The sequence below is a fragment of the Rhinolophus sinicus genome, linkage group LG05, assembly GCF_036562045.2.
Source record: "Rhinolophus sinicus isolate RSC01 linkage group LG05, ASM3656204v1, whole genome shotgun sequence".
Classification (NCBI taxonomy): Eukaryota; Metazoa; Chordata; class Mammalia; order Chiroptera; family Rhinolophidae; genus Rhinolophus; species Rhinolophus sinicus.
In genome coordinates, this window is record NC_133755.1 from 90,073,246 (window position 1) to 90,083,983 (window position 10,738).

At 51.3% G+C, this 10,738-nt stretch overlaps 1 protein-coding gene across 1 annotated transcript; it reads left to right on the forward strand.

The window, feature by feature from the left end:
- The first annotated feature begins 2,113 nt into the window (after positions 1–2,113).
- On the forward strand, positions 2,114–10,439 carry CNPY3 (canopy FGF signaling regulator 3). The gene is made up of 6 exons (XM_019738395.2): positions 2,114–2,409; positions 6,290–6,413; positions 7,087–7,183; positions 8,939–9,061; positions 9,304–9,421; positions 9,761–10,439. Exons 1-6 carry the CDS (start codon positions 2,253–2,255, stop codon positions 9,976–9,978), a joined length of 837 nt encoding a protein of 278 aa, XP_019593954.2. The 5' UTR covers positions 2,114–2,252; the 3' UTR covers positions 9,979–10,439.
- The last annotated feature ends 299 nt before the right edge of the window (positions 10,440–10,738 follow it).

Consider the following 10,738-nt stretch of genomic DNA (forward strand, 5'->3'; position numbering starts at 1 on the left):
CTGTCTCCCCGCTCCCACTGAGGGCTTTCTGAGGGAAAAGGCTGCATCTCTCCCATCAGACTGGGAATCTCTTGAGGATGGTGATTGACCCAAGCACTGGGTCATTTGAGGTGCAATTAAAGGAGAACTTAAATAACACAAGCAAATGAAAACTATTTTAATTCATGTCTCCTCTGGGAGGAGGGCATTTGGCAGGTGTAGAGGAGGCAGAAATCTGGGAAGGCTCCCCTGAGGAACAGGGCTTCCCTAGGGTGAGACCCTGGGAATTGCAGAGTAGAGCTGAGGGTTGAGGAGGACATTGTCCCCCCTCTGTCTCCGGACCCCATAGCCGGGCATGGGGCAAGGCCCCTTCTCTGTCTCCTCATCCTGGCCCAAGCTCTGTGAGAGATCAGGGTAAGGAACACAGGAAGGTGAGGTGCTGGGCCTGTTGTGAAGTCTTGTGCAGACTCGACAGAGGCGAACAGGGCCAAGATCCCAGAGTAACAGGACTGTGTCCAACGCCAAGAGCACGGATGGTAATTCCAAACTTACACGTTATTAATCAATTAAGGGTCATTATTCATTTGACAAACATTCATTAAGCATCAACTCTGAGCCAGGCATTAACGAGGTTTTTGTTTTGTTTCCTAAAGAGGATTCTTGCCCTGATAGAATATAAGGCCCCCACGATAGAGTGTAACATCTGTGTCCCCTTTTTCTTCAGAGCTGGCAGGAAATCCAGCCGTTCCTAGGGGTTCCTCTCAATAATCACCTCAAGAATCTCTGGGTGCTTTCATGTCAATCTAAATGTCCCCTGGGAAGCACAGGACAGTATATTGGATAAATGGTGCTACCTTAGTCTTCTTTCCCAGAAGGTGATGGTGGGGAACTATGCTCTAACATTTCCCCCCTCCTCCCAATATGGTGTCACTGACACCTCCAGCTTCCTTGTGCCTTCTCAGCGGCTGGCTCATGAAAACAGTCTCTCCCACTGCTCATCTCTCACCAGCCTGTAAGAAGATTCTCTACTTCTTTTTTGGATTCTTCAAGGTGGGGAGTGTCCTACAACTTTTGGGGAATGAATCCGTCCACCATCCCCACAGGGCCTGCTCCTTGCCCAAAACACAGACTGAGGAGGGGGTAGGCTGAGTCCTGGTGGGGACATGTCCAGCCATAGCCTCAGACTTTCTCCAGTCATGGTTCCTTCCCAGCTCTCAGCCCAGATGCTGAGCCCAGAGCTCCTACCAAACTCATGCTTGCCTCGGTAAATGTCTTCTCATTCTGGAATCAGGGCTTCCCTTAGTGTCAACACCCCTCTTCCCAACTTGCCCCAATTTCTCCAATCCTGCCCTGCTCCAGACTCTGAACCCCCATTGAAGCTGGCTTAATATTATTTCCCAGGAGGGCTCCTGGGCCTAGATAAATCAATTCCCTGCTTGCTGGGAGCTCCGAAGCCAAAGCAATAAATAATAGGGCAGCAAAAGGGACCGAGGTTACACACTAAAGAGGAAATTAATGCGTGAACTTTTTACAATTTATTTGAACTTCCCAGCAACAGGCAAGCTTGCAGTCATCGTACAGATGGAAACTGAGGCTCAGATAAGAAGTGATTTGTTCCAGTTCTCACTGGGACAAATCTAAGGTTACGGGGCACTAAGAAAGCTGTTTGAACAACAACAAATAAGGGGCGGGGGAAAGCTGTTTGAAGGCTGGGAACTATTTGAGTCTCCTGGTCTCACCCACAGCGCCTACAAGAGCAGCTGGCAATTACAACAACAACAATAATCATTTAAAAACGTGCTCAGTTATAGCTTGCTGCATTATGACCCCAGGAGGGAAGTGACGTGCGAGGAGGAAGAGAAGGCAGTGAAGACAGCCTTTCGCACATTTCCCAGACCCAACACGCGGCTTCCCCTCTCCTGGACCTGGTCCTCCGGTCCCTCCCAGAGCCTCCGTTAGGGGGTGGGAAAAGATGTTGCTATTGGTCACTGAGGACACCATCCGCTCTCTCATTGGCCGAAGCCTAGGAAAAGTTCTCCTCCCATTCGCTTGAGGGTGAACCCCGAAAAGCCCATTGGCTGAACAGCCCGCAGGACTTCCTTGGCTCTGGGGGTGGGCGGAGGCGGCCGGAGGAACCAGCGGGCCCCGGGCTTGCTGTTGCCCAAATTACGCCGAGGCACGTGTGCAGTTTCGGAAGCGGCTCCGGGAAGCTGCCCAGCGCGCGCAGCCGGAGGGAAGGTAGCCGGTGCGCTCGGGTCGGGTGTGGCTGGGCCATGGAGTCATTGCCTGAGCCCGCGTCCCGGCTCGGACCCCGCTGGCTTCTGCTTCTCCCCCTGCTACTGTTGCTGCTACTGCCAGCCCCGGAGCTGGGCCCAAGCCAGGCCCAAGCCGAGGAAACCGACTGGGTTCGCCTGCCCAGCAAATGCGAAGGTGAGGGGGCGGGGCCCGCAGGAGTATCCTACTGGGGGGGCGGGGCTTGCGGAGAAGAGTCGGGGTGAAAGGCCCTGGATGAGAATCTCTTCATTAAACCTACTGTGTGCCTGGCTCTGTGCCGGACGCTGGGCATACAGGGGCGGGAGAGAGAGCAGGTTTCGGTGCACCTGGAGCTTGCAACTCGGTAAAAACAAGCAATTATCATCCAGGGTAGTAGATGGTGATAAAGGAGGTACAGGGCTTTTGGGGCTGCATGAGAAGCATCTAGTCCAGCCTAGAGATGGGGGGAAAGGCGGGGTGTAGAGGGAAGTCTGGAAAAGCTTCGTATAGGAAGCCCAAGAGTAGTTAGGATTTAGCCTGGTGAAGAGAAGTAAAAAGAGAGTCCCACTCAGGAAACCACAAATGCAGAGGCCTACAGTCTAAGAGGCAAAGGACAAGTTTGAGGAACTGAAAAGATTCATATGCTGGGTCTTAGGGGAAGACGACTCCCCCCTTTGTGCCCTCACTGCAGCCTAATTTGTGTAATTGGCTGTCCCCCCACCAGCTGTGAGCTCCTTGAGGGTAGAGACCTTGTGTCAGGGATTTATTCACACAGTGCGTCGTGGGCTCCCAATAAACGTATTTAGAATAAATATTAATAACTGAGGGCGGAGATGTGGAGGAAGGAGGAGGGTCTGAGGCCATGGGGGAGAATAGAGCCTGGGGGAACCTGGTGAGGGAGGAAGATTTTAGGAATAAGGAAAGAGTGTATCCCAGAGAAAGAGAGAGGGAGAGAGTGGGAGAGAGGAAGAGAGAGCCTGAGAGTGAGAGCAAGAGAGAGAGAGGAATGCCTGCGCACGAAGCAGGGATCCAGTGCTATGAAGGCCCACCTTTTCTTCCCTCCATTTCTGTTTTCTCCTCAGACCTTTACAGTCATTCCTTGCTGCCGACCTCCCTAACCCCAGGCCTCCCAGACAGTTGACGATAAATCTGTTTCATCCCAATTCAAAGCCTATAGCAGGCCAGATGTTCCCTAAGCACTGGGAAGTGGGGGTGGGGTGGTATAGGACACACAGTCCTTCCACATGAGAGATTAAAGGTGAGATGTTCAGAGAGGGCCCGACTTCACTTGTAGGTCTCCCAGTATGGGTTCCAGCCTCTACCTTCTCCCTTGCTCCCTTGAATAGATAGTCAGAGTGTTATGATGCTTTCCTTTCACTCTTCCTCTAGTTCTAACCGACATCCTTTGAGGGTTTCACTTCCTCTTCTCTGTTTTCTATTTTATTCTGCTATCAAAGAGGCCCTACTGTTCCTCTTATTATCCTCATGGCCTAAGAAGCTCACATTTCTTTACCTTAGAGGTATTCACAGACCCCTAGAAGCATAGAGCTGGCAAGTACCTCATTTTGTAGGTACTTGATAAAGATTAAAAGGGATTTTCGAAAAAACAAAAAAAATAAGAATAAAGGAGATTTTCAGTCACAAGATGGCTTGGCAAACTCCAGCTCCTCTTAACAGTGTATTTACTTTTATTTATCATTGTTACATCTTTGCTATTAAATGCTGACTGTGTCTGGCCCCCTGGCTCAGTAACCTGAGTGGAACAGGCATTGGCACAGAGGAAGGAGAAGTTGCCCAGAAAAAGAGTGGGTAGATGTCCCTGAGGGTCTGGGGTCTGTGCCATGAGTCTCCATGAGCCTTCCTTCTCCTGGTTCCCAGAGTGGGACTCGAAGAAGTGAGATTTGGAAGAGTTGGGAAGCAAGGTTGTGGCTGATGAGTAGAAGCGAGATGGGTTGACGGGTTCCATCCCCTGGGCCTGGAATACTACATGTTGGGGGCATAGGAGAAGGGGACAGAGGATCCACAGAAATGATGACACAGAATACAGGACAGAATGAGGGGAGGGAGACCAGATGGCCCTGGATGGAGAGCCAGGGAGATGATACACCCTCAATTCATTGCAGATTCTGAGATCACAAGCTTATATTTTAGAATTTTCATGTGTTCCAAGTTCTCTAAGCCATCTAGTCACATATATGTGATAAAATTTCATCAAGCGAACCTCCAGGGGATGTATTTGTTTTGGTGGTAAATTGGTTTTCTACCAAACTGCTATCAGTGTTACAACAACGCTGATGGCATTTTGCTTGCAGGCCATATTCTATTCAGAGGCATCAGAAACTGCCCAACCACAAACACAGTCTCTCTCAGCAGTATTCATCATGTGTCCAACATAGAGTCCCAGACTAGAGGGATACAGAAAAAATCCAGAACTCGATACTCACTTTGGGTACTTTTGTAGTCTAATTGGACAGACACGCGAAATGGCTGAAGGCTGTTAGTGAGAGAGCATGGTCCTGCAAAGTCCCAGAATGAAATCCAGAGCAGATGGGTTTAGTGCAGGGCTTCCTGGTGGGGAGGAGGCATTTAAGGGGAGGTTGGGAGAATGGGCAGGAAAGCCCCAAAGCCCTTAGAGGACAGTAAGCACTTTCGTAAGGCCTCAGGCACTTCATACCTCAGTGGTACCACTGCTTATGCAGTGGGAATTGTGTACACTTCTTTCTGCTCCATTAGACTGAGTATCTGAAAGGGAGGGACCTGGTTTTCATTTCTGTATTCCCTGGCAGTGCCTGACACGTAGGATTTGCTTGATAACTATTTGAGGCAGAGTAAGAGGAAATGAGAAAATGAATGTACAGAAACAGTAGAAATAAGACCTCTGGAGGGGATCATGCAAATTAACTTGGCAAGAATAGAGGGCTGATGTTGTTGACACAACATATGAAATCCTGTGATAAAACAGCCATAAGGGCCGGCCCAGTGGCTCAGGTGGTTGGAGCGGTGCTCCTAACCCCGAAGGCCCCTGGTTCGATTCCCACATGGGCCAGTGAGCTGTGCCCTGTACAGCTAAGATTGTGAACAACAGCTCTCCCTGGAGCTGGGCGGCCATGAGCAGCCAGAGGTTGGCGTGGGCTGCTGTGTGCTGCTGTGGGCTACCACGTGCCGCCGTGAGTGGCCGGTGGCCAGTGTGAGTGGCTGGCAGCCATCCTGAGCAGCCGGCAGCCGGCGAGAGCTGCCGTGAGCTGCTGTGAGTGGCCAACCGATGAGTGGTGACCGACTGCCTCAGCGGAAGGTGGGGGAGCGCAAGGCTCATAACACCAGCACGGGCCAGGGAGCTGTGTCCTACACAACTAGACTGAGAAACAGGGGCTTGAACCGGAATGGGGGGGGGGGAAGAATAGCCATAAAATACATTTGAGGGACAGTTGGGGAAATTTGAAAACAGACTAATTATTAGCTGATCTTGGAATTATTGTTCATTTTCCAAGTGTCAAAATTGTTTTATTATTAGGTAGAAGGTCCTTGTTCTCAGGAGATGCGTGAGGACATATTTAGGAGTTAAAGATCATGATGTCTGCAACTTACTATCAAAATGGTTTAGCAAAAGCAATGTATATAATGTTGAGATATATTAATACATTGTCACATTGTTTTATGTTATAAATTGGAGAGAGGTTGTGGCAAATTATTAACAACTGTTGAATACAAGTGGAAAGTAGATAGGTATTCATTGTACGCTTTCAGCTCTTCTGTATGTTTGAAACATTTTTAAGTAAAATGATTGTTTTACCATCATTTGTAAGTGCCGGTGGCAAGAAGGAGCTGGGAGAAATGAAGTCAGTGGGGTAAGGGCCAAGAGTAGATATGGGGCCGTGGATCGTGGAGCCAAATTTCACCCAGTAAACTCCATTCGGTGGTCTGGTGCTCAACCCTTGTCTGTCTCGAGCGTTGACTTCACCCCATCTGGGAGAAGCATCCACTTGGGTCTGTTTTGCTGGGAGCTGGCTGCCGTCAAAGGCACTTGCGTTCAGTAAGCTATGCTGGCTCCCTCCCCCAGTGTGTAAATACGTCGCTGTGGAGCTGAAGTCAGCCTTTGAGGAAACTGGCAAGACCAAGGAGGTCCTTGACATGGGCTATGGCATCCTGGACCGGAAGGCTTCTGGAGTCAAGTACACCAAGTCGTAAGTGAATGGGGACACACTGGCCAGCACTGCTTTGTTCCTCGAGGCTTCGGCGACTTGGGATTCCCTTCTCCCTTCCAGCCAGGCAAACCCCCCAAAGTGAGGCAGCTCTCACTGGGACCTACGTTTGCCAACTGGTTCTACCTGCAGCTAATTGTGTGGTCTTCCTAAATCCCTTCACCCTTCTAGGCGTCACCTTCCAAATTTGTAAAAGCAAGACTGTTGGACCTTATCAGTGATTTCCAAACTCTTGGATTTCATGGACCAATGCAATTTTTTAAAATCTTGCTAATATAGGATTACCAACTTTTAATTTTACCGGGTATAAATATTAAAAACAAACAAAAAAACTTCCATCAGTTACGATTATCTTTTCAAGATGAAATCTTTTAACACCACAATTTAATCCATTTTGCTTTATTAAAAAAATCGACTGAATCATTGAGCTTTATTTTTAAAAATTCCTTCCCATGGAGCTGTTAAAATTGTGTCTCTCTGGTCTGTGTTCCAGCATTTCAGAGCCCCCCAGACCAGATGACCTATCTTCCTTCCAGCTCTGACTTCCCGTTGGTGAGATGCGTAGGTGTCGGGGTAGCAGGGCTGGAGGGACGGACCGCTGACCCACTGGGGCTGGGAGGGGAACTCAGTCCCTGCCATGCTACTGTCTCGGCAGGGACTTACGGTTAATCGAAGTCACTGAGACCATTTGCAAGAGGCTCCTAGACTACAGCCTGCACAAGGAGAGGACTGGCAGCAATCGGTTTGCCAAGGTGGGAATTTGCTCGCCCTTCCTCCCCGCTGGGGCCGGGCCCTCCTGTGGCTAAGTGTGTCTGCTGGTTGTGTGTGCAGTTGGAAGATTCTGCCCTGGGAGCTTTCCTCCTTGGCCTCTTCCCATTCTTTGGGGATTGCTGGTTGCACTCCTCCCCTCTTGGGTGGCCAGACCTTTCCAGGGCCATTGGCACATTGATAACAGCCGGGGCCTGCCCAGCCGGCTCCTGCCTCGGCCTCAGACAGGCAGCAATGCTCCGGGGTGCAGCCCCCATAGGGGGCTAAGCACTTGTGCAGGGAGAAGTCAGGATGTGGGGGTTTAAGGAGATGTCAGGAGACACCTGGGGGGGTGGCACGATTGCCCTGTCCCTCCTCTGGACCCACAGGGCATCTATCTCTGTGACGTTTAATTCCTTTGCTGCGACATTTGGATATGTTTTCCTGTGGCTTGCATTATCTAATTGATGCCACTTAATATGTTTTGAGTATTTTTTGCTAAAATTTAATATAAAGGTAAATTTATTACCATATAACAAAGGTTTAAAATAAAGGTAATGTCATTTATGTATAAAGCGGCTCAAAATGTTATTAAATGCATAAAATCGTCAAAATATCAACTTTTTATTTTTTGTGGATTTTTGACACAATTTGGGGGGAAAAACTTGAAATCAATTAATGCAGTGAAAGAGTTAAGGCACTGACTATGTGCATGAATGCTTCTCTCCCTGGAGAATGAGCTTCTTACAATTTCTTTGTCTCTACATCTTCAGTTCCTGGCACATTTCTCCACCTAAGTACCCTCCTAGCAAAGGAGACGGGTCAGAAACCCCAGGGAAACCTAGAGAGAGAGTCTCAAGCAGCAAGAAGTCTTAGGTTTTTATCTTTAAAATTTGTATAAATTATCACCAAAGTTGGTAATAAACCCACATTTGCTTAATGTGAAAATGTTTTAAAGTTATTTTCCATACCAAAAAAAAAAATTAGAAACAACCTCACCATTCACCAGTCGGAGAATGCTTACATAAATTATGTGGCCATTCAGTGGACTGTTATGCAACTGGAAAGCAAAGAATGAGGTAGCTCTTTAGGAATTAAATCAAAATGATCTCCAAGATGTATAATTAAGTAAAAAAAAGGCAAGGTGAAGAAGAGTGTGTATGATAAGTGTTCCTGCTTGTGCGAAAGTGGCGTTGGAGGAGAGGAGGATATATTTGTATGTCTGCTTGTATTTGTATGCATTCTTTCCGGAAAGACAGAGGAAGTAGATAGTATGTTGTCTCCAGGCAGAAACCTAGATAGCTGGCAGAAATACGTTTTTTATAGAACAGTCTTTCCTGCCTTGCCTGTACCCTCTTCCCACCAAGGAAAGATACGAGCCCTAGGAAGAACCCGAGGCAAGGCGTGGGCCTGGGTATGGGGAGGGGGGGATACTCAGCCCCAGTGATTGGGAAGAACCAAGCAAACTTATTTCCGGGAAAAGGAGTATACAGTCAAAGGGCCTAAGGGTAACAGCAGACCTTTTAGAAATGATGAGTTGTGGGGAGGCAGGCTGGGCAGGGTGGTGTGTGTGTGTGTGTGTGTGTGTGTGTGTTGTGGGGATGCAGGCCGGAAGAGGGGGCGGAAGGTGAGGTCAAGTGTGAGAAGCCTTAGAGGGGCCTGACTTCTCAGAGTTAGGTTCTGGGACCTCCAGCAGCCCCTGGAGAGGAGGGCGGGATGTAGAGAAGGGCCTGCGTCTCAGGTCTGGTTGCCTGTTCCAGGGCATGTCAGAGACTTTTGAGACGCTACACAACCTGGTACACAAAGGAGTCAAGGTGGTGATGGACATCCCCTACGAGCTGTGGAACGAGACCTCCGCTGAGGTGGCCGACCTCAAGAAGCAGGTAGAGGCCCCTTGGCCCCAGACCCTGCTGTGCCCCACAGGCATGGGTGGGGACGGGGTCGGCTGCCGGGGAAGGCCACCGTGAACTGGGGGGCTTCGGTCATTTCACCTGTCTGACTTCAGGGTCCTCAGGGGAATCACCGCTGCCCGCCTGCCTGGCAGTGGGCTTATGAGGCTCAGCTGAGTCCCCCTGGAAGTGCGTCAGTGCTGGGGCTTTGCCAATGCGCGGTGTTGTGTTAACAGTGCGATGTGCTGGTGGAGGAATTTGAGGAGGTGATCGAAGACTGGTACAGGAACCACCAGGAAGAGGACCTGACTCAGTTCCTCTGCGCCAACCACGTGCTGAAGGGCAAGGACACCAGTGAGTGTGAGGAGGGAGAGGGCAGGGCAGCTCGAGCCCCAATTTTATTTTGTGCTCCCCCTCGGGGAGGGAGGGAGGGAGAGGACAGAGAAGAAAGAAATGGAGGATGTCATAGGCTCTCTGTCCTCGGGAGCTAGAAGGGCCAGTGTGGGTGAGAGGCACGGAAGCCAGGTACAGCATGGCACGCAGAACGCCCAGATGCCCCCCGGGGTGCCCCAGTCAGGCTGGGGACAGGGCCTCACATCAGGCACCAGTTCCAGGTGCCAGTCCCAGCAGCTCCCCACTTAGTGCTCCCCTCCCAGCAGACCCGTCTGTTGAAGCTCTCTCTCCCCACCCCAGGTTGCCTGGCAGAGCAGTGGTCCGGCAAGAAGGGGGACACAGCTGCCCTGGGAGGGAAGAAGGCCAAGAAGAAGAGCAGCCGGACCAAGGCAGCAGGCGGCGGCAGCAGCAAACAGAGAAAGGAGCTGGGTGGCCTCCAGGGAGACCCCAGCCCCGAGGAGGATGAGGGCGTCCAGAAAGCATCCCCCCTCACACACAGCCCCCCTGATGAGCTTTGAGCCTAACCCAGCATCTCCTGAACCGAGATCCCTGACCTGGAAGTCGAAGAATCGCGGGGCACGGCTCTGCTAGGCAAAGACAGCTCTCAGGGTCCTCTTCCTGCCGGGGAAGCCACAGCACTCACTGAGGAGAACTCATCAGCTTCCGTCAGCCCGCGCCGGCCTTTGCCCTCCGCCTCTGCCAGCGTGTTTCTCCTGGCAAAGCTTCAGGGAAGCCATGCGATGTGGGGATGGCAGTGTGGACTCAAGAGGGGCGGGTCTCGGATCTGGGCCCCGGGGCTGGAGCCCTCGGAAGCCCTTGGGGAGGGCACACCCGGCCTCCACCTCCTCCGCCTCCTCCCTCCGCGGGGAAGGGAGGCTGCAGGCCCCAGCTCCTCCTCCCTGCTCACCCCTTCTGTAGACACTTTGTGCTCTGCCCGGCCCTCCTCGGGGCTCACGGAGTAAAAACCGTTTGGCCTTTTTGTTCCGAGTTCTGAGTCTCCTTCAGCCCCTCAGAGGGGCCTGGAGCCCCTCGTTGCTCTTCCCGTCCCTCACCTTCCAGCCTTGGGGTTGTTTTGGGGTGAAGGTGGGCATGGGCATGGGGTGAGGCCCAGCACGGTGCTCTGGCCCCGCCCCTCGCTGCTGGGCGGAGCCTCACCTGTGCCCAGGGCACTTGGCTGCCCGCCCTCCCCTTTCTCCCCTCCCTCAAGGCCTTCCTATTTGTCGTGTAAAGTTTGCTGGTGACCCCATCAGTGCCTGCTGCTCATTCCCACCTCCACCT

Bases quoted from the DNA above. Each gene is read 5' to 3' on its own strand.
- CNPY3 (XM_019738395.2), top strand. From the start codon at position 2,253: ATGGAGTCATTGCCTGAGCCCGCGTCCCGGCTCGGACCCCGCTGGCTT. The intron at 7,184-8,938 runs GTGGGAATTTGC...TGCCTGTTCCAG, and splicing joins GCAGCAATCGGTTTGCCAAG to GGCATGTCAGAGACTTTTGA. The intron at 9,422-9,760 runs GTGAGTGTGAGG...TCCCCACCCCAG, and splicing joins GCTGAAGGGCAAGGACACCA to GTTGCCTGGCAGAGCAGTGG.